Raw genomic sequence first — 24,540 nt, 5'->3', positions numbered from 1 at the left:
GCTGAACTGCAGTGGCCTTGCCCACCAGGGGACACTGAGCAATGTCTGGAGTCATGTTTGGATGTCATGACTGGGGGTGAGTAGAGGCCAGGGATGCTGCTAAATGTGTACAGTGCCCAGGACAGGAATTTCCCCACCCAAATGCCAGTAGTGCCATTGCCCAGGTTCCTACTTCTAATTTATTCAGTACCTTTATAGTGCTTAATCAACCACATTTAGAAGCTCCAAGAAGAAAGCATTTATTGATGCCACATGTCTTATCTGCATCCTTTGCCCAAAACCATATGCCCCAGATCTAAAGGTTTGCAGTAATGTCAGGATGCTCACTGTCTTTCCCTAACTAGACATAACAACGGCATCATTCCTCAACACATCTTCCCTAGATGGAGACCCCCTAGCACCCCAGGCCCACCCCAGCCCCACAGGCCACTGTCATCATGCAAAGAATCTTTCCTTCTCATCATTCACACTGACAAAGACGGTCAGCTTCAGGGTGATCCTCCCCACTGGAACGTAAGCATTATCTCACAACGATCTCTGAGTAATACGTTCTTATCCCAGCTTACAGGTGAGAAAGCTGAGATTTAGAAAGGTTGCTTGCTTGGTCTCAGACCACTCAGATGACATGTACAGGGATGCAGGACCTGCTGGAGTAAGCAGTCCTGAGAACATATACATACAATATTACCAACACAAAAAGCAAGATGGAATATCTGCTTTCTACGTGTTTTCCCTTAAGTACTTAAATGATAGCTCTGTCGAAATCCCTTTTTCCTGTAGGTCTGTGGATAGAAGCAGACCTGGTTCTAAGACTCATCTGCCAGCATATCCAAAACTCTTCTCTAAATAGCTGTTAGTAAGAAAAATGCAAATGAGAATGTCTACTTGCAAATTGTTCAAGCTCCACTTTGAGACCTGCCATGACTCAGCCCAAACTTCCTCTCGAGCAGGCAAATATGCTGGCTCCTCTGTTCAGGGGCTTCACCGCTCCCCTGTCAGGGAACCAAGCCTATGGCGAAATGACATTGCCATGCCCACTTCTGAAGATGAGGACTCTGAAGATGAGGCCCTGCTAACCCACCCCTGAGGGCACAGCTGGGCACAGGAGCCCCTCTGTGCCTGCTGAGTGTGTGGGGCCCGAGGCATTTGCTTTATTGTTGATTATAAACAGTTCCGTTCCCAGGTTAGGAGTGGTCAGTGAAAATAGCATTAAAAAGTATGGAGGCATGTGTTTACACACACAGTCATATGTCGCATGAGCTACATATATATGGTACGCGCGTGACTACGAAGGGCAGGCCCTCCAGCAATGAAAGCACAATACTTGGGGGAGAACCTTTCTTACAAATTCCACACTACTACAATGAAAAATATGTGGTGTCTTGGTGTCATGTAGGGCTTTTCTGTATTAAGTTAAACTAAATGAATTGGCATTTTTGTAGGTAAAAAATGTGGATAATATGGTTTAACCTAATACGTAATCAGCAACCAGCAGAGTGGAGCTGAGAGGCAGGAGCCTACCCCAGGGGGGCCAGCAAGCTCAGAGGAGATGGGGAAGCTGGCAGGTCATGACAGGCAGGATCTCATGCGTGTGGAGAAAAGTATCTAATAAAGTGCTGTCTTGTGAGAGAGCTGGGCTGAGAACAGGGCCAGTGAGAGACAGTTAGAGCTTCACTAGGCTACTGCTGAAAGAAACCGTCCATCCTGCAGTAGCACCAAACAAAGGGGGTGTGCCTGCAGTGAGGGGCCTCCTGCTAGAAGGGGCTGGAGGGAAGTGGTTGAAGAGGGTTGAGCCTGTCCACAGAGCTCCCAAGCAGCGACCCTCAGGAGGAGCACCCCTGCCCAAGGCTGAGGGCAGAATGCCAGCCCAGGGTCAGGGGAAGGACTACAGGGAAAGGGGCTGGATGCTGATGAGGGACTGGGTGAGAGGGGCCTGGAGTGACTTCTGGATGGGCCATGTCCCAAGAGCCAGGACAACCTGTCCCTTTCAGTGGGAGGCACAGAAACTGCAAAAGACAGTCAGGAAACCTGGGAATCTTGTTTCAAACTTGCTTTCAACCAGCTGTGCTCCTTGGCAGACTGCCCGAGCTCTCTGAGCCCTAGTTTCTGCATCTATAAAGTTGGAGCATGTGCAGTTTCAGGGGCCAGGTCACTGGCAAAGGACTGATGCCAGTCAGAAAGTGTCATTGGGGAAAAGAAAGTGACATTCCAGAACATTTTCACCCATCTCACCCAAGGACTGAATTTCAGGGGATAATTCCAGAAAACCGAGTCATGGCACACAGGCACGTTTTAATCTAAGTAGACTTCTCATCATTCTAATTTCGTGGTTACCATCCCACTTGCTGAGGTTTCTTCAGTTCCTTGCTGGCCATTTTGTAGCACAGGTCCATGGTTCATGGGACAGTGTTCATCAGGTGTGGGTATAGAGCACAGGCAGTGGGCTGTGGGAGGAGAGGCAGCATGGTCCTTGGAGAACTGTTCCCTCTGGACAGCCAGGGCTGGCGGAAGTCATGAAAAGGAACAGTTTATTTCCCAAAGGGGAGACTCCAATCACAGCATAACATGAAGTTTTAATTTTTATTTTGAAAATCAAGGTGAAGTATTCACAAAAACAGTGATAAATATATAAACTTTAAAAAGAAGACTCTAAATTTGAGTTCACAATTGTAAAAAAATACATTACTTTTAACCAGATGCCGTTTCTGTGCGTCCTGTTTTTGTTCCAACCCCACCTGATCTGCCCCTTCTCTTCCTCAGAGGTTGTCTTCACTCAGACCTCACAACTCAGTTCCTGCTCCATGGAGACACTGAGACCCAGAGCAGCTGGTTGAGTGAGTTAGACACCAACTAGCCCCCTGCTCAGGACTCCTCACAGCTGCTGTTTGCACACCTCTGTCCTGCCCAGACTCGGTGTTCCCGCTGAAGGGTTTAACAATGGTTACCACTTACTGAAGGCTTGCTGTGGGTCCGACTACCATCTAAGTCTTTCAATTTTATTTTCTCCTTTAATCTTCAAAATAATGTCTGAGGTAAGTCCTGTTATGTCCATGTCACTGATGAGAGCACTGAGGACAAGGGAAAGTGGCAGAGCCATGCCCACACCCAGATGATCTGACTACGGAGCCCATGTTCTTGGCTGATGCACTGTGCTATCTGCAAATAGTTAAAATCTTTATAAATTAACCAGTTAGAGGACTGGGGACACTTCAAGTTGGAACAGTAAATTTTAAAATTTAATTAAAATGATTACCAAGTGTAATACATAATGTTGCCAGTTAAGATATGCTCTGAATTAGAATACGGTTGTTTTATGAATTATATGATGAGTTTTTGGAGCTGGGTGATCCAGGGACCTCACTGTACCCTCAATTTGGTAGATGGTAAAGACTGTGACAAATTCTGCCACGTGCTGTCTGGAGAATGGCCACACGGGGGCAGCAGTGAGTAAGCAGTGGCAGGATCCCTGCCTCAAAGCCGCTTTTTCGCTCCTGTAGAACTTTGCTCAATGTTTACACACTATTTTCATAGTCTATTAAAACTGTGCCTTTGCGAATTGTTTAAAGACAAAACTAATGCTCTGAAACTGTTCAATTACTAATATGTTTTTTAAATTCTCAAGGTCAGTCTTAGGGCTAATAGAGCAAGACCCAGTGGCCTGGGACAAGGTTGGAACTATTGAATGTATTCAGATATAATTAAGATACAATTATGACTTATAGTCCACTTATTTTCAGAAATAATTTGTATCAACTAATAGTATTAAAATCACGTGAAATAATCCAGTCCGGAGGAAAGCAGTAAGAATCGCCAGTCGTGAGAAGAGGAGACGTATGTGTAGGACTTAACCCTGAGTGTCCTGTCAGCATGGCCTGGAGCGGTGAGTGCAGCCCGGGGAGCTGCGCTCAGGCTGTCCTCGGTCTACGCAGACCACCCTACCTGGAACATCCCTCTATGCCCCCTGGGGCTGTGGGTTTCAATCTAGAGCTGCTCACAGGCCCTAGCTCACCTCAGGTGGCACCTGTGTGCACACCCTCTGAAGGCACTTGGGGGCGAGTGTTGCCCTAGGAAATATCTGGGGGGCAGCCATTGTGTCAAATGGACTCAGGATTTGGAAGAAGGGCAGGAGTCAGCATTTCTGAGACAATCAATCTGGGGACTGCCTGGAATTAAATAGGAGTTTGATAAATAGTTGCTGAGTGAATAAATCAATCTAAAATAATTTCCTAATTTTACAAATGAGAAGCCTGGAATCATTCTGGAAGTTGGTGACAGAGCCAGGCTGAGGCTGGAGATGGCCTCAGCCTTGGTTCCCTTGTCTGAGTGGCTTTCCCTGTAGGACAGCCACCCCTCTACGCATCCTGGACAGCCAGGCTCTCCCGTGTGTCTTCATGTGGCGGATGCTGAGAACAAAGGCGATGCCAGGGTCAAAGAGCCTCCTGGACTGGTTATAATGAGACTGTGACATGAGTGGAGTCCTAAGCCGTGTCCCATTTCCCAGTTAATCAGTAAGACCTGAAGCCGCCCCTGGCTGTGGGAACCCGCGTGTCTGCAGAGGGAGGAGGAAGGTTCCAGAGGCAGAGGGATGGAGGGGTGCTTGATTCTCTTCTAGCCCCAGATGTAAGGGTAGCGTCTAGCAGGACAGTAACCCAAGTGCCCCCTGGGGCCCCCAGGTGTCAAGTTGGGCCTCACAGATGGGGTATGAGCACTGTTGGCTACTTCAGGGCCGTAGACATGGGCCATGACAAAGCAGCAGGGCTGACAGACATGTTCCTACGAAGCCCACAGAGCATCAACCTTCTCCTGGTGTGTTCTAGAAAAGGCAGAAAACTCACTGCTGAAACATTGATGCTTTCAATTAAAAAGAAAGGCTTGTATCATAGAGTAAAGCTTGTTCAATTAACAAATACTCGTTATTGAGTGTCTACTTTGTGCAAGGTTAAGCTCCAGACCTCCCTGGGAGTCTGCAAACAGGACGGGGTATAACAAACAGATAACTGGTCAGAAGGAATGTGTACCAGGAAGAAAATGATGCAGGCCAAGGAGGGTGTGTGGACGGCTATCTGGGGGAAGAGCAACAGAGCAGGGACATTTCGTATAAACTTTGAAGATAAAACATGAATTCCAAGATGTTTTGCCTTGGGACCTTCGGATCCTTCACTTGGGGTGTGTGCCTACTTCTCACTGTGAAATGCTCTGAGAAAAAGGTGTTGTTTAAACACTGACTTCTTCTGTTAAAAGAAAGATAAATTAGCCCTGGCTGATGATAGCTTTTTCAGAGAAGGGACACAAAATTACTAAATTTTCATGGTTAAGGGCAGCTGGTCCAGAAAGGCAGGACACAGGGAGCCCTGGACGCCAGCGGTCTCCTGGGACCCCTGTGCAGGAGCAGGAGACCCTGAAGAGGAGTGTTCTGTGGGGAGGGGTCCAGCTGTGTCTTCATTTGGCGTGTGGCCTTGTCCACTGACTCTTCTCACCTCGAGCCACGCTGTCTCCAGGACCCCTCAGCCAAATATTCCAGCCTGTCTTGAAATGCAAATGTAGAGCAAGGTTCAGTGAGGAGTAGCTTTGGGTAAATAGCTTCAAATAAAATAAAGGTGGGGCTGCCAGAGGGAGGAAAATGAAAGGTCAAGTTTTGATTGATGAGGACAATAATGCAACTGAAATAGGCCAGTTTAGTAAGGGAGCAGGGCTGCTCTACACTTCTGGGCATCCCCCAGCTGAATAACCTCAGACAGGCAAGGAATGAGGCCAACTGACATGTGTACTGATCCCAAACCAGAGATGAGAAGTGACTCTGGGTTTTAGTCTTTTATCACATACAAGGTAATAAATTTCAGGTATAAAGACCCTTCTGACTGTAAAATCTGATCTTGGGTCTTACATTAAATGCAATATTTAGACACATTTTTCTTAGTATATGAAAAACTTGGGATTAGGTACAGCTTTTGCACTGGGTGTATATCAAACAACTGGGGGTGAATATTATGCCTTTAGGAAATACCATCATCAGGCTGAAGTCTTTCACTTTGAGGTCAAAGTGATCTTTTCCAGAAGAGTGGTGAAAAAGAGGGTAAATTACTTTCTCTCTTAATATCGCATTGAGTTAATAACTTTTTGTTATAAATTATACATGGTTTTATTTTGGTTCTTCTTTGAAATTGTTTTTGTATGTGCAATGCAGTTCAAATGACAAACAGTTTTGTTTTATATAGTGCTAGAGTGCCTTTCAGAACCATTGATACCATCACTAGGGTACAAGATCTTTCCTCCATGTTCACTAACATTTTATTTTATTATTCTACTTTATAGTCACCAGTTTGGGGAATCATCCATGGCAGCTTGCAGTTGACCTAGTCTATTTTTTTATTCCTCCCTACAAAGGCTGTGGACTTGGGGCTCCAGCTGGGGAGTACACTAATTTCCCTGCCTTGGTGGAAGGACTGATCTTCTGTAACCAGGAAGGCCGTCCACCTTAAAGGAGTCCACAGCTCCCAGAATGGTCCTGGACCCTGTGGATGACCACGGATCATGCTTTGATTGGGATATTCTTGGTTCAAACCCATCATCCCAGGATGGTTATTAATCACATCCCAGGATGGTTATTAATCATCTCCCCTGCTGTTTCAAATTTATGAACATGAAAATCATATGTCAGACTCTTGTGGTTGAATGTTCCAAAACACTTATATCAGCAAAATCCAGACAATATTATTAGATCTGGAGATCATTACCAAAGAGGTCTTAATAGTTTTCGACATATATTGTCTTACTTTTTAATAAGTCTTTAAAATAACAGTCTTGTGGTTCAAAGGTGATGCATATTTAAGACAGAAAAGTTGGAGAATAGAGGTAAGTATAAGGGAATAAAAAACCAACTCTTACCCCTATTGTCTCTAAATTCAACTATAGTTATTATAAACACTATTGCACTTCTTGCCAATCTTCATTCTATAGCAATTTCTGTTTCAAAGCAAAGTGTGTGTATGTTCATAGCTGATATCGGATTGTTTATCACTTTTCATGTTGTGTCATGATAGTTACACACCCCCAATTAGATTATAACCCCTATTTATAATTTGAGTGAATTACTGTGTGTGCTAGGTAGACATCTTGTAGACCGTGTGTTTCAATATTTTGGGTATATGTCTCTCTTCATAGATAAGCAAAGCAATAACTACCTACGTCTTATTACATCTAGGTTTTTATGTGTTGAGAAGTGATATTACTTTGAAGATGGAGACAACCTTTTTTTCCATTTCCTCTGAAATAGAGCATCTCAGAAAGCCTCAAAAATTATGAATAAAGCTTGGTGAAAGTTAGAATGATGGATGGAAGCAGGCACTTGTGATGGCATCTGACTCCCGGTCAGAGATGTTCCATGAGGAAGATGCAGGGCATTTGGTTCAACAAGTTTTAATGGGGGGCTTTTCAGACATCATTCATTCATCCCTCGGATTATCATTACACCATCTACATATTTACACAAATTTTGATTTGTGAATAAAATGAGTGAAACCATGCTTGAAAAACTAAAGTAAAAATTAGATTAATAATGAAAATTCTTTTTAAATGTGCAGATTTTAATTACATAAGTGCATTTGAACCTCTTCTTTATTCACAAGTGGGATACAGCAGTTTCCCTTCCAAACAGGTTGCTCGAAATGTGTGAATTGGTGTCTTTTTATGATAACCATTTTTACAAGTAAATTCAATAATATCTTTTGTTTTACCATAAAGTTTCTTCTGGAAACTCCATCTTAACTGTATGTTATGCTTTTCCATAATTTCTTCTGATATTATACATGCCTCTGAAGGTAAAACATGAACATAAGACATTAAATAGTATACAAATATTTTCCACAGAATTTCCAACTTTCAAGTAAATCTACTCTGGCCCAGGGCTTCATTCTCAAAACCTTTTCCAAATCAACTAATTGCAAGTGCATCATGTAGATTAAAATCATTTTAAACAGTCAGTGATGTAAAAATGAGATACTACATTTAATGTGTGATTATTAAAGGTTATAATTAGAAAAGCATAATGCCAATTTTATAAACAGTTTTCATTAAAGAATCTTTTGTTGCTGTTGCTTGAACAATTATTTTCAAACTTTACTTCCTCATGTGTTAATAATTTGTAGTCAAGTACTCAACAGAATGTTTGCTTGTTAATCCTTGAAATTTCTATTATAAATAGCAAAACATCATGCCCATTACACTGATTTTCCCAGAATCCATGAGAATATTAAAATATTTACCTAAACACTTTGGTGGTTCTGACCACTGTCCATTGCTACATATTATATTCCTGTTTCCCAGAAGTTCATAGAAGGATTGGCATTGATACTCAACTGACGATCCTGGAGCATACACTCGTAGTGGGAATGAGGTGATGTCTCCATTGTTAACAGTTGGAGGGGGCCCACATTTTCCTGCAGAGTCTAAAAACAATTTTGATGTATTGCAAGACCAAAGAAAAACACAGATTAAAAATAAAGCAAATAAAAATATAACATGCTATGTAATATCAAGATTTGTTATTTCTATTGACAGAAATGATTCCTTAGGAACAACAAAATTAAAATTTATTTAATCACTTAAACTAGAGTCACATTTTTAAGTCCTTCCTTTCTCCTCATATGAAAGCATACATTAAATATTAACAAATATGTCTGCTTTGCAGTATTCTGTAATTAAAAAATGGTTTTCTTAGTGAATATATGAAAGATGGATAACTAATTATACAGAGAAAAATTTTTATTCTTATATGCAACAAACTATGGTGTCTATTGGATCTTCAGTCATTTTAATTGACTTTTGTTTTTATTATAAAAGAAACATCAACTCCTGTAACAAAATTCAAAGAACTACAAATTTGTATAATATGAAAGGGAATTGCTGGCTTCTTATTTGGAAAAGGAGAAGTAGAAACATTTCTGCTTATCCCTTCTACTAAGTGTAAAAATCCTGAACACATTATACAAACCAACATAAAAGATGTATGAGGATGTAGAGAAGATATTGATCTGGTTAGACTTTGTGATTCATGGAATTACACTGCAATGAGTTGTATGGGTTTTCATTTTGCTTCCTATGTATCCTGGACAGGGCATTGAAGAAAACTGTAACTCAGGAGTGATATTATATTCAAACAAAGAAACAGACCCAAGAGCTTGCTCTCTTTAGCCAAAGGCCCAGGAGAGGAGCAGCCTCACAATACCCAAATTACTCTAGAAACACCAAAAAAAAAAAAAAAGCGAGACCAATCTTCTCCCCATTTAGATTGACAGGGTTTAAGTTAGGAGCCTAGACTTCTACTCACTCTCTGAAAGAACAAGGCACCCCTCTCTTTCCTGTGATTTCAGTGGAAGCCGAGTGAGAAACCTGGACTTCTACCCTGCATGGCAGTAGTGGAGGCATCATAAATAAAAGATCTCAATAAAATCCAGTCTTAAAACATAACTTAATTTCAATCCCTAATTTTTCAAAATTTTCAAGTTAGAAATTTCCCCAAATTTTCAGGATATATTTGAAAGTGACTCATCATACCAAGAACCTGGAAAATCTCAAAAGAGAAGAAAATCAATAGAAGATGGTACAGGGATGGCCCAGACATTGGAATTATTTGACAGTGGATTTTAAAAATCCATTAGGAATCCATGCTCATGGATAGGAAGAATTAATATTGTCAAAACGGCCATCTTGCCTAAAACAATCTACACATTAAATGCAATCCCTATCAAAATACCAATAGCATTCTTCAATGAATTAGAGCACATAGTTCTAGAATTCATATGGAACCACAAAAGACCCTGAATAGCCAGAGCAATTCTGAGAAGGAAGAATAAAGCAGGGGGATTATGCTCCCCAACTTCAAGCTCTACTACAAAGCCGCAGTAATCAAGACAAGTTGGTATTGGCACAAGAACAGACCCATAGACCAATGGAACAGACTAGAGAGCCCAGATATAAACCCAAGCATATGTGGTCAGTTAATATACCATAAAGTATCCATGGACATACAATGGGGAAATAACAGCCTCTTCAACAGCTGGTGTTGGCAAACTGGACAGCTACATGCAAGGAATGAAACTGGATTATTGTCTAACCCTATACACAAAAGTGAACTCAAAATGGATCAAAGACCTGAATGTAAGTCATGAAACCATAAAACTCTTAGAAGAAAACATAGGCAAAAATCTCCTGAATATAAACATGAGCAACTTTTTCCTGAATGCTTCTCCTCAGGCAAGGGAAACAAAAGCAAAAATGAACAAATGGGACTACATCATGCTGAAAAGCTTCTGTACAGCAAAGGACACCATCAGCAGAACAAAAAGGCATCATACAGAATGAGAGAATATATTTGTAAGTGACATATCCAACAGGGGATTAATATCCAAATATAAACAGAAATCACCTGCCTCAACACCCAAAAATCAAATAACCTTGTTATAAAATGGGTGGAGGATATGAACAGACACTTCTCCAAAGAAGAAATTCAGATACCCAACAGGCACATGAAAAGATGCTACACATGGCTAATTATCAGATAAATGCAAATTAAAACCACAATGAGATATCGTTTCACACCAGTTAGGATGGCCAACGTAAAAAAGACTGGGAACAACAAATGCTGGTGAGGATGCAGAGAAAGGGAAACTCTCCTACACTGCTGGTGGGAATGTAAACTAGTTCAACCACTGTGGAAAGCAGTATGGAGGTTTCTCAAAAAACTCAAAATAGAAATACCATTTGACCCAGGAATTCCACTCCTAGGAATTTACCCTAAGAATGCAGGAGCCCAGTTTGAAGAAGACATATGCACCCCTATGTTTATCGCAGCACTATTTACAGTAGCCAAGAAATGGAAGCAACCTAAGTGTCCATCAGTAGGTGAATGGATAAAGAAGAGGTGGTACATATACACAATGGAATATTATTCAGCCATGAGAAGAAAACAAATCCTACCATTTGCAACAACATGGATGGAGCTAGAGGGTATTATGCTCAGTGAAATAAGCCGGGTGGAGAAAGACAAGTACCAAATGATTTCACTCATCTACAGAGTATAAGAACAAAGCAAAAACTGAAGGAACAAAACAGCAGCAGACTCACAGAACCCAAGAATGGACTAACAGTTGCCAAAGGGAAAGTGACTGAGGAGGGTGGGTGGGAAGGGAGCGAGAAGGGGAATAAGGGGCATTACAATTATCACACATAATATGGGGGGGGCATGGGGAAGGCAGTATAGCACAGATAAGACAAGTAGTGACTCTATACCATCTTACTACTACGCTGATGGACAGTGACTGTAATGGGGTATGTGGTGGGGACTTGATAATGGGGGGAGTCTAGTAATGACAATGTTGCACATGTGATTGTATATTAATGATACAAAAAAATTAAAAATTAAAAAAAAGACTTTAAAACATTGGTTGAGTAATACCAAGCTTTAGTCTTTCAACAAATATTTTGTGCCTATTACCAGACCCCATATCCAGATCCTGCTCTTAATTTCCTCCACTTGCTAGATGGAAGACTTGGTAATCATGAAAGGAAGAAAACAGGGTGGTTGAGAATCCTGGTTTTCAAATAAAGAGTGCCTGAGGCTAAACTTCAGCTCTGTCATTTTCTAGTTCCATGACTTAACTAATTTCTGTGAACCTCTGTGTCCTCATCTCTAAGTTGGGGTTAATAATATCATCCCCTCTTACAGTCATTGTGAGGATTAAATGTAATAATGCATGCAAAACACTTAATAAGTTGCCTGGAACATAAAGAGAGTTCAATAAATGTCATTTGCTGTTTGTAAAAAAAAAAATCCATTGGGAATTCAGAACTAAAAAATATGACTTACAGAATTAAAAAGCTCATTAGGTGGGCTCAGTAATAGATTGCAGATGACAGGTAAATAAACATGAAGATAAACAACACAAATTATTCACTTTGAAAATAGACTGAAACTCCAAAAATGGATAGAGCTTAATGGACCTGTGGAAAGACAACAAAAGACTGGATACCCACAAAGAGAAGAAGGGGTTGAAGATTTTTTTTTAATTCAAAAAAAAAAAGGCCAAAAAGCCCCAAATGTATCAGACATAAACCTACATATTAAAAGAGCTGGGTGAGCTCCAAGCAGGATAAACCCAAATAAATTAATGCCTAAGATACATAGTATTCAAACTGCCAAAAGCTAATGAAAGATAAATTCTCAAAAGCATCTAGGTAGAAATTGTGCAAGCCTGCTTGGGAAAAAGTATTCAAACTTCAGTAGAGTTCTCATCTGTGATCATGCAGCCAGAAAGGACTGACAACCTCTAATTCTATACCCAATGACACTATCTTTTAGGATTTAAAGGAGAAATAAGATATCCTAAGGCAAAGGAAAACTGAGAGATTTGTCTGCACAAAAACTATCCTTAAAGAACTTCTAATGAATTATTCAAATAGAGAGGAAAAGACAACAGAAGGAGGATAGAGACTTCAGAATGGAAGAAAAAACATTGCAAATAATAGAAATGGGGTAAAATAGATTGTCTTTAAAAAAATTTTATTAAGGTATGATTGATATACACTCTTATGAAGGTTTCACGTGAAAAAACAATGTGGTTACTACATTTACCCATATTATCAAGTCCCCACTCATACCCCAATGCAGTATAATAGATTGTCTTTTTCCTAATTAGTTTTCTATGTTTGATGTTTGAACAAAATGTTATCATTTGATATGGTTTGATGTCTGAGCAAAAGCATGTATCTTCATATATAGCAAAATAATATCATATTATACTGTATGTAGAGGACATATTAAGACTTCTATGTTAAAAATATGGGGAGAGTAAATGGATCTAAATGGAAGTTAAGTTTCTGCATTTCATCTGATGTACTTGATGTGATAAATGTCAATACCAGGAGGCAGTGATAGGCGGTAAATGTATATCTTAGTACTTAGAGCAACCACTAACAAAACTATGCAAATGACAATGTATATTTATCAAAATAAAATCACTGTAAAGTGTTCAAGAAACCCAGAATTAAGTCAAGGAAAGTAAACAGGAATGAGAAGCAGAGGAAACACACACGACACAAATGATAACATGGCTGAGAGAGCCTCTAACACAGCACGATCACTTTCAACATAAAGGGTCTACATACTTCAGCAGAAAGACTGAAGATGGCAAGTGGACACATAAGACCCAACTCTATGCTGTCTACAAGAAATGCACCAAAAACACGAAAACATAGGTGAGTTGAAAGTAAAAAAAGAACAGAAAAATATATACCACGCAAATGTTAGTTTGAACAGCCGGAAGTGATCAGTGCAATATCTCCTTTGTTGGCTCCCCTTATTTCCTGAGTTCTAAACACTGGCATGTCCTGTACCTAAGTTCTCAGGCTTATTTCTTTCTATATAGATACTCCATGGATGATCCAGCCCATCTAGTAACATACATTTAAGTGTAATCTATATGCGGAAGAAACCCAAATTTGTCACATTCTATGATCTCACCCCATTGCCTAGTACATGTCACAAAGTAGAATTTTTTAGACTGTAAAATATACTTGAAGTACCTATAATACATTTATTTCTCAGGAAATAACTGAGTGTATTTAATGTTTAAAATAGGAAATTTTCCATGATCACAACTGAACTGTTCTCCTAATTTGGCCAAATCTTTCATAAAACAAATATACCATATTACTTTGTTCATTTCAGAAAAAAGAACTGATCTTTGTACCATCATTTTATTTGCATTAAGAAATTATTCCATAAGAACTAATTCATTAAATATTTATATCAACATGCTTAATCTCAAACATATTCTCTAAAACTTTGGGATATGAAGTAATCTATCTTTGCACTGAGGTGGTTGTGGCCAGGCTGCATTTAAGCATCACTTCTACTTCCCCAAACAGATCAAAAGGTTTGATGCATTTATAATGTGATAGTTTTATTTGAGCCAAATTGAGGTCTTAAAAGCACAGAAATGTTGATTGCCTTGGGAAGGTGGGAAAAGAAATGTTCCAAGAGGCCCACGTCTTACAAAGGTTTTATATCCTCAAAGACACACAAGAAAGAGAACTTCAAAGGCATACATGGCACTTACATAAGATCCGCCGCGTAAAGGATAGAGTCGGGGGCGACATACGTGCTGGCACCAAGGGAACTGAAGGAAAGGCAAACGTTTTCCTTGCCGTTTAGCAGGAATGTGGGTGCCAATTGTTTAGCGTTCAACTTAATTAATGGTGGTATTTAGTTTTCATGGGTGGTGATTTTGAGACTCCCAGATTTAGTGAAAACTTCAATATTTAGGCCTTAGAAATCTTTTTGGTGGTCCCTGGAATAGTACTCAGCTTTTCTTTATTCCACAGTTGTGAGATTGCAACTTATAATAAGTAATATACACTTTGCTGTTGTCATCTTTTCTTGCACAAGCCCCTAAAGACTTGGGATTTCCTAGGAGAGTGATAAAGGTGCCTTTACTTATGCTAATGGGGTGAATTTTGGAAAGTAGCTAAGGAAGGTGCTGGTTGCACAAGGAATCAACCGTGTCTTAAGAAATTGGAATTCTTAGCCTCACTCGTTGACCTCCAGGGAGTGCAGAGGGATGGAGGCTGAGCCAGCTGCCAGTGTCCGGCTATCATGCCATGTTATGGAGCCTCCACAGCCCGAAAGGATGAGGTTCCAAGAGCTCCTGGGGTGGGGAGCACTTGGGGGTGCTGAGAGAGGCGCATACTCAGAGGGTGTGGGAGCTCCCGCCCCTCCCACCACCTTGCCCTGTTCATCTCTTGCGTCTAAGTTATATCCTTTCATAATTAACTGGTATGAAGTAAATAGAATGCTTCCTTGAGTTCTGTTATCTGCTCTAGCAAATTAACCAACCCAAGGAGAAGGTCGTGGGAACCTCTGGTCTATAGCCAGATGGTCAGAAACACAGATGACAAACTGCACTTGAGATTGGCTCCTGAAGGGGGTGGCGGCAGTCCTGCGGACCGAGCCCCTGACCCGTGGGATCTCATGCTTTCTCCAGGTAGATCGTGTCAGAATCGAGTTGAACTGTAGGGCGCCCAGCTGGTGTAGGAGAACTGCCTGGTCATGTGGGAAAACACACACATCACAGTAGGGAAGATCATCAAACCAATTGAATAGCATATTTCAGTCAGGGTTAGAAAAAGACTTATCCTCCATGGGAGTAAAGTAAAAGCTGTAGGTGGTAAGTGAAAAACTTTCCATTTCATAGAGTTTGTGCAATTAAAATAAAGCTAGTTTCCTCCCCTCCCTTGTTTCCTCCCTTTATGCCATCAACAAACTGACAACTGGCCTTGTCAGAGTCATCAAACTGTGCCATCTTTTACAAGTATTATGACAGAATCACATTTTGACCTGCTTCTTTAATATATTGTTATATTACATGAAATTATTAGGAATTCTATATAAAACATCTGTATATTCAAGAAGCAACACAATATATAATATTAAGCTGTGTGAATCTGAGGAAAGAAATGAATTGTTAGAGAATCTGTAATCATATAAAGTGAGAATTACAACATTTTGTAGTCCTTCCATTCATGTCACATTAAAGCACACATAAGCCAGAAATAAAATGTGTGCTTTGCCATATTCCAGTATAAAATGGTTTTTGTAATGACTGAAGCTGGGAAGATGCATAATCATCATAGAAAGCTCCTTGTAGTCTTACACAACCTATTGCAGTGTCTCACTGGACTTTAGTTATTTAAAAAATTTTTCATTTTTACTTAAAAAAAGAACTTATTGCAAAAATTTAAGAAATGAATTGGTAGAAGGTATAACAGGTATATTAACTTCCTATTTCAGAAAGATGTAGTAGGTGAATTTCTTTCTACTCCTTTGCTAAGTACAACTAAAAATTCTAGATATATCATGTAAAACAAACATAAGACTCTGAATGATGTATAGAAAAAGTAAAACTGACTAGGTGTTAGGCAGGAGAATAGGTATGAGCTATGTGGAAAGAGAATAAAGCCAGTAAAGCATACTAGAAAGGATTCAAAGAGTTAACCAGTTAAAAATAAAAAGCTCAGAAGACCAGGAGCAACATGACCTAGAATGTTCACTACTCCCCAGATAAAGAAAAGTATCTCAGCATAGCCTATGTTTTCACTGTGTCAGTTAGAACATACCATTGTAAGATTTACTTTAGAATCTGCTAAAAGGTCCAGCTTATTCAGGGAGAATTCTATCTTAAAGCTAAGATTGCATTTTCATCAAACGGACAGTGGCTCAGCCCACTTTGGAGGCAGGGCAGACAGTCTTGATTGATATGTTTCCAAGCAGAAGCTGATATCTTGGAAAGGAATCAAAGCAGTATATGTCTTGTGTTAAGTTAAAAAAAAAAATAAAAGAAGAAACTTAATGTCTTAACAAAGATTAACATTCTGGGACAATTTGACCAGTCTGCACCTGGCCCTTTGTCGCATTCCTGAAAATCCTCAACCGCCTAAACGGTTACCTAAAACATACCCTAAAACCTTAGGGGCACACCTCTCTCTGAGGTTGCCTGTACTAAGTACATAGCCTTTTTCCAATCTTTCAGCCCCTACTCTTTGAGGTAGCCCACACTCCCCTTTCTCCAAGTGTGTATTTTTTTGCTTTAAATAAACATCTCACTGCTCAACTTATAAAGTTTTGTCTCTGCCCTTTTCCGGTGGTAAGTGTCTTTGTTACTTTTCTTTGTCATTCTAATTCTCCAAATTTAAGCTCAAATCTTCACTCTGTCCTATTTAAGGTAAGTAAGGATGGGCTGCTAAGAGCTCAGATCTGGGCTTGCAAATTACAGTTGCCTGGGTGCCCCAGAGAGAACTGCACCTTACAGTCATACTCTATAGTAGCCTGCCTAAAAGTCCCCTTTTTTGGTCTCTAGGAAGTTTGAAGAATACAATCTCACTCCATCCAGGGCTCTGGGGCTCCCCCAAATCCTGGGGTGGTAGGGACTCAGTTCCCACACCATGCAGATCCAAGTGGACACTGGATGCCAGGTGAAGCTGGCTTAAGGAGTTAGCAGGGGATGTGGTCCATGCTGAGTCGCAGTTCAATGAACCTCCTCTACGATTCTAAACTGTCCTTCCCTGACACTCTCGCTTTAATAAACTCCTTCCTCGCCTTGTCCTCTGACTTCCCTGTGTCTCCGAACCAACCTCTTCCCCCAGCGTAGGGATGTAGGAACTGAAGAAGTAACATGGCTGTGAATTACTTGGGTTTCTCTTCACCACTTGTATATCCCAGACATGAAATGAGAGAAACTTTCCACATGAAAGAGCCATGAGATTCGCACACACAAAGCCTCAAGAACTTGTTCTTTCTCCAGCCAAAGGGCCCAGGATAAAGCTTACAAACCTCTTCCTTCTTTTAAAAAATATATCTGACCTATTCTAGAGAAACACACCATAGGGATTGTGCAGACTGCCTGCTGACGAGCCAAGGCTAAGTGGGTGCCCTGTATGTGTGGCCTGACCTCAGCACCGGGGCTCCTTCCCTTTGTCAGGATGTCATTTCAATAAGTATATTGGAGACTTTTTTGGAAATTTTTGATCATTTGAAATTATTTCTTTTCTCTGCTTTTTATTGTTTAAATACAATATGTAATACCTATAACATACAAAATCAACTAATTATCAGTAAGGCTTCTGGTCAACAGAAGACTATTAGTAAGACTATTAGTTAAGTTTTTTGTGGGTCAAAAGTTGAGTGTTTATTTTTGACCTTGCTATAGTGGAGAGTGGGCACACTTAACCCCTGGTTATTCAAGGATCAACTGTATATATATTATATACATATACACACACAGACATATACTTTATATATATATATATCTGTATACACACATATGCATTATACATACACACACACACATACACACACATACACACGCAGATATATCTCAACTGGAGCTTAAGATTCTTCTTGATTTCTTTTGTTCTCCATTTAATTAAAAGCATACTTGACATACAGTAATATTCACCCTATATCAAGCAATCCAGTTCTCTCACTACCCACATTGCAAAATACAAAAACTAAAATTTGAAAAAATACTTATGTTCTCATTTTATTCTATCCCCAAATGTGCCACATCTGAATTATGGCGATGTTCTCCTCTTGGGCCCTCCCTTTTTCTCTTCTTGGACACTCTTGGTCCATCTTCCAGTTAGGAGCCATAGTTTTCTTTCACACTCATTTTGCATCCTTTTCCTGCTTAAAACCTCCCAGAGGTTTCTAATCTCACATGGACTAAAATCCTAAGTATTTATCATGGCCTATCACTCCAAAATTACTTAAATCAGCACTGCTTCGCCATGAGCCACACTGGCCTCCTTGTTTATCCTCAAAGAATCCAAGCCTCTTGATGTCTTAAGACCATTATTCTGATTCTTTCCAGAATAAGTCCTTAAGGTTAGGGAAGATTTGAAAAATATCTTACATGAAATATACCCTTCTTCCAATTACTTTCTTAATGTTATCTGCTATAATGTGCATGACTCATGATCTTTAACTTTATATTTTCTTTCTAAAAGTTTATTTTTATTTTTACTGTAAGTAAAAATAATCTGTGAATAAAGAGACATCTCCAACATATGTAGTAGTGCTTGGCATATAAATGATACACAGAAAGTGGCAGTTATATGTATTCATAATAAGTAGGAAGATGCAGAGGACTGGAATGGAGATTATTTTCTTAGAAATTTTGACTGTGTTGTATTAATCTTACTCTCAGGGTTCCCAAGTACCTTGTTCAAATTCAGCAACTGTTTTGTTTCTACGTAAAGGCATGAGAAATGCCAACTCACCTTCAGCTCCAATACACTCCTGTTTTTCAATATGGTTACGTATGAAAAGTTTTCCAAGTTATAAATTATATCATAGAAACCTAAATTTCAGAAGTACAAAGCTCTAATGATATGGACATTATCCATACTTTTATGTCAACCTTTAGATGATATAAATTTAAGATATTCTATAAAAGATAAATACCAGGTAAATATGTTTGCTAGCCATATGATTTACAAATGTGATATTTTAGCCATTATTCTATTTAAAATTTAATTTATTCTCATGTTTTATCAACTGATCTTGCATAATTTCATTACAAACATTAAATTTGTGTTACTTTAACATAAGTATCTTTCAAAATTTTTCACTGTTCTTGACTACTACTTTCTAATATTTCTATATTTAATTTACTTAAGTAGACAATGATTTTCTCATGTTTATCCAGTGATTTTCATATCTACTTGGAAATAACTGGAATCCTGAAACTAAAAAGTTGACGTTAGCAATGACATAAATACTGTACATATTTAATATTGTTGTTTCTTTATAAAATAAAGAAGAATACAAGGTCCCAAAGGGCAGTATTTTACTTACATATACGATTGCATTTAGGGGGGGTGGACCAGCCACTTTCTGCACATGTAACGATGCTCTGATTATTTGGAAGGCTGTAGTCTGCATCACAGACAATTTGTACAGTGTTACCTTCCTGGTGTGTCTGTCCTGAAGATGCAGAATGACCATTTTCCACCCAAGGGAAAAAGCACTGTCCTAAAAACCAAAAGATGACTATTTTAAGATGACAATTTTAAAATGCCTGTTTAAATGAATTATTAAACCTTGTCATTAAAAAGTATTGCATTTGTGAACTTCAAAAGAGAAATCAGGCACAAAAGTTAATTTGCTAAGAATTAGTTCATGAATGTTAAAAAGAAAAAAGTAGTATGTGATATCATTAATCATTGTTTCTTCATATAAAACATTATATTCCTTTAGCTATAAAAAAGTCAATGTTTTATTTCTCATTTGATTGTCTAATTTCTAGAAAAGAGGAAATGACTGATCTCCTTTGCCTGACTCTTGTTTTTCTCTTTCATTTTTCTGTCTTCACTTCTCTGCTTTTTCTCCGTACTTATTGAAAGAGTAAGACAGACATAATTTTAAAGAACAAATACATGATTCATAAAAAATACAAAAGTAAAAAATAGCAAAAAATGCTTCTTGAATACTAAAAGAATGGCACACCTTGAATCAGAAATTACACATAAAAATAAACTCTACAGAAAATATATTTATACAATTTAAAAATGCCTGTTTAAATGAATTACTAGAAGTTAAAATTGACAGTAGTGTTTGAAATGAAAAGATGTAGATATTCCACAGAAGTTTGTAGCTTCTTTTTTCTGATTTGTTTTCCACAAACAGCTTCTTGCAGAAGAATAGTTTATCTTTGCCGGCTCCTCCAGTTCCCACAGCTATGACTGTCAGAACTCTATGACCCCTTCCGGCACCCCTCTCCATGCACTGAATACACTGATAATTCATCCAGATTATGATCAGGGGATTTACTCACGGATACACTTTGGTGTTGGTGACCATCCTTCCTCTGTACAGGTTATTTTACTCCAGAGTGATTGTGAAGGAGACATAAAGCTATGATCACAGGAGTAATAGAAATATTTTCCCACAGCAACTGGGAAGGTTTGTCTATATCTGTTTTCATCGTATATGCTTCCATGTTTTATTTCTGGAAACTCACAAGTTCTTCCTTAAGAAAAAAAAAATTATATCCTACATTAATGAATAATTATATTTAATTGTAATAATTTTATTGATGAATTTATTATTATTTTGAGCATAATTATTCCACTTCTGTTAGTGATCTGAGATCTGGAACAATGTGTGAGCACAAAGGCATTTGAGGACCTCATGATGTTTAAGTTCCTTAGAAGTATTTCCAAGATCAAAATCACACACGAACAAAGAGAAGAGAATAGGTTTTTCCATCCAGTAAACCTCATAGACCTAAGAATTTGCTTCTGGTGGGAAGGCAGGACTGTTCCTAGTTCTCCACTCCCTTCTGCGCCTCCTCCTCCTGTGTCTTCTGCAGATATTCCCTCAGATGCCTTAGCACTTTCTCTCCCTCTTCTTCCAGCCAAGACAGCATGTTCCAGAGGATGTATGTATGAACAAATATACTCACAATATGAATATATATAACTATGTGTAACATTTTCAGTGCACCAGTTTATTGAATTAGGCTTACTATAATAACCTCATTCTACTTAATTACCTCCTGAAAGGCCCTATTTCCATACATAGACCCATTCCAAGGTCCTGAGACACAGTTCAACCTATGCTCACTAAATACACAATGATGTTTCTGTCTACACAGAAATGTTCTTCCATTAAGTGCGCGGGCTCCTTTCCCCTCGAGAAATATTGGTGAGACTCAGACTTACAGAGCATTCAGCTCAAAGGCTACTTTTAGAAAGAGTCCCTGGAAGAGAATAGTTTGACCTGGACAGGAAGGTTTGTTGTGTTGTTATTATTGTTGATAGTGAAGGAAATTGCCCCAATATAGACATATATCATAAAAAAAACCAGCATGTAGCAAATTGTTAGAGTGAATTCTTCTTGTAAATTCAGGAGTAAAGCATAGTGATTCACATTTTATAGTTCAATGACATATCCTAAAGCAATTAGAGGGTTCCTTTACAATAACTTGAAAATAAGAGTATTTGATTTTAAAAGAAATAACAGACTTTAAAAAGATATCACAATGAAGAATTTATGAAGATATTAAGGAAAGACAAAAAATGTAATTCTGTAAATAAGATCTTAAGGATTCTATATATGCACAAAAGGTATTAGAGCTAATACACACAAAAAATTATTTTCAATGTAAAAATAAGTTAAAGAATGTACCAAGTATATCTGTTGTAAGATATAATTCTTTAGTATACAAGGATTGTATTCAGAGTAAATTAATATAGAAAATATATTACTATAAATGTGAAAACAAATCAGTGAACAATGTGCTAGAGTTAATGATCTGAAAATTTACTTGATTAATTTACTCAACATTTATCAGAGAATTCAGAAATGCAAATTAAAATTTACTGTTATTTCACAAAGCAAAAACTGAAGGAACAAAACAGCAGCAGACGCACAGAACCCAAGAATTGACTAACAGTTGCCAAAGGGAAAGGGACTGAGGAGGGTGGGTGGGAAGGGAGGGAGAAGGGGAATAAGGGGCATCACAATTAGCACACATATGTAGCAGGGGACACGGGGAAGGCAGTATAGCACAGAGAAGAGAAGTAGTGAGTCTATAGCATCTTACTACGCTGATGGACAGTGACTGTAATGGGGTATGTGGTGGGGACTTGATAATGGGGAGAATCTAATAATCACAATGTTGCTCATGTGATTGTATATTAATGATACCAAAATAAAAAAATTATGGTCATTTCATTGGAAATTAAGAATTATTTATTTGTTGAAATAGGTGCTCCTTTTTTACCTGTTGCTAATTTTGTTGAAATATAAAATTGACCATGGTGTTAATGACTTTTAACAGCTTTATTAAGGTAGAATTGAACTATAGTAGGCTGCACATACTTGAAATTCCTGATTTAGAGTTTTGACATATAAATCCATACAACCATATCAACCAATGCAAGATTATGAAGAGATTCATTGTTACCAAAGTTTTCCATGCATTAAAATAAGAAACCCCCATATATTTTGAAGTTAGAATCTATCTTTTCTTATAACATTTTTCCTAAAGTTGTGTGAGCATATTCATGTATCTCCATAATTAGCACTGAAATCCTTGCACTGTGGAACTCAGAAAACAGAAAACATAATTTATTTAAATTTTCCCTTAGATGAGTATGAAGTAATTGCCTGTGAATTTATTCTCTACTATGTCAAATGCAGACTATTCCTACTAGCCAATTTACTAAAAATACAGACACATGAAAGAAGAAATGACACAAGGGGAGCTGAGTGTTCAGATGTTCTCAACTTACCTTCTCCATGAGCATAGGAAACCCACAAGATGAGAATAACATTGATTAGTAACAGCATGTTAGCTATTCCCAATGGCATGTTGATATAAATATTCCTACTGAGCTGTCTGGGACTTTTAATCTGCTTCATTAGCAGTTTTCAAGCATGCCCCTGAATTTAAATGCACTATCCTGAAGCTAGCAAAATGAGGTCACTTAGTAAATATCAAAGTTCAAGGAACTTTTCAAAATCCCTCAATTCCTATTAGTAGTTGCACAATAATTTCTTGAATTCATTCCCTGATATGTACTTGTACAAGTTTCTTTAGGGACAATAATAGACTGGCTCTGAAAGTGATATAAAACACTAATTCTTAAATTAAGAACTTCAAGGAAATCAGTGAGGTGCTTTCTGAACCTGGTGAATTACATGTGAATAATTCTGAGTCCATGTCACTATAACTTTCTCTTGTCCTTTACTTCTTTTCACACAACATCATTACTTAAGGGTCTGTGAAACCAACCAGTGTATTTGGACCCTATTTCACCATCTGCATTTTGTTGTATATAGGGAAGCACTAATTTTTTAAAACTCACATTAGATCACACTGAGTACAAGAGTTTCAGCTGTTCTTGGCTTTTAAATATTCTTTAAACATTGTACTTTGAGGCACTTTTCATTTTAGAGTATGATATATTCAGATGCACACAATTGTTTTATCTGATGGAATATAACCAATCCTTACCTGTCCTTTTGCTCCCTTGTATTCACATTTATTTATTTTCTTTATACATGTATACTTACAAACCTGTAGCCAGTTATATTTGTCATCTTTGAAGATACAATTCTTTAATATAAGAAAATTGTTTTCAGGCAAATAACATGGGAAATAGAAGTCACTGATGTTATAGAGTTAATGCACTGAAATGTATTTATTTCCTTACTATAACTACAGTAGTTTCAAAAAATTAAATAATTCAGTAATGTATATAATTAAGACTTCCAGGGAAGCAAAATAGTTTATATCAGACTAAAATTCTACAAATAACAATTATAAACTCAACGCCAATTATAAAAATGATCTGCATGTGTGAGTAAATGCAAGCAGAAAATGGAAGGCAACCAGCCTTTGAAAGAATGGAGTCAAATGTTGAGATTCATATTTTTCCATTTTATGAACTTGGGACACACCCACATCCACAGGGTGCACGGGTGCTAGAGCTCAAGCTGACAGCAAAGTCTTCTCTCTGTGACAGTTTAGAGAATGCATGTGGGTCTGGCAGAACATCTGGGCCCACCAGTGGAATCTCCAGTAATCTTTGTATTTCTCCCTAAATTATTTATTAAATCTGCATGAGCATGCATGGGGTCAAACTCAAAGCAGCCCAGCCGAGAGAAATTGCAGCAAGGCTGAAAACTGAAAGATTCAGTTAATAACCAGCGTGATGAAGAGGAGCTGGAGTCCAACACCAGCATAGTTGACTAGATTCCTCACACTGTTTTGGAACCCAGATGGATACGTCCTAGGAGTGGATACTGTGTCCCAGGAGTTGACTAAGGTCTGTATACTTGTTTTAAGCCAGCACTGAAATAGACCAACCTTAAAAATCTTAAAACCAAGACCTCACAGGATAATAGTGCTCCACTGGGAAGTTCGGTTTTTTGTTCTTTTTTGAGAGAGCCAGATGTGGCCATAAGAGGAGAGCAAG

General features: G+C 38.5%; 1 protein-coding gene across 2 annotated transcripts; it reads right to left on the bottom strand.

Moving 5' to 3' along the window:
- Positions 1 to 7,562: 7,562 nt before the first annotated feature.
- Positions 7,563 to 23,005, bottom strand: LOC130684996 (complement factor H-related protein 2-like). 2 transcript variants are annotated; one of them, XM_057508172.1, is made up of 5 exons: positions 22,852 to 23,004; positions 20,388 to 20,582; positions 19,409 to 19,585; positions 8,262 to 8,444; positions 7,563 to 7,811 (listed from the first exon to the last, which is right to left on the bottom strand). In XM_057508172.1, the coding sequence occupies exons 1-5, from the start codon at positions 22,979 to 22,981 to the stop codon at positions 7,615 to 7,617; spliced, it is 882 nt and encodes a 293-aa protein (XP_057364155.1). In that variant the 5' UTR covers positions 22,982 to 23,004; the 3' UTR covers positions 7,563 to 7,614. The 2 variants fall into 2 exon arrangements, with proteins under 2 accessions (XP_057364155.1, XP_057364156.1); XM_057508173.1 differs by lacking the exons at positions 7,563 to 7,811; positions 8,262 to 8,444 and adding an exon at positions 13,942 to 15,097 and having other exon boundaries at positions 22,852 to 23,005.
- Between the last annotated feature and the right edge of the window lie 1,535 nt (positions 23,006 to 24,540).

Source organism: Manis pentadactyla, chromosome 9, assembly GCF_030020395.1.
Source record: "Manis pentadactyla isolate mManPen7 chromosome 9, mManPen7.hap1, whole genome shotgun sequence".
Taxonomy (NCBI): Eukaryota; Metazoa; Chordata; class Mammalia; order Pholidota; family Manidae; genus Manis; species Manis pentadactyla.
The sequence above is the reverse complement of the archived record's forward strand: the minus strand, read 5'-3'. Positions and strand labels throughout refer to the sequence as shown.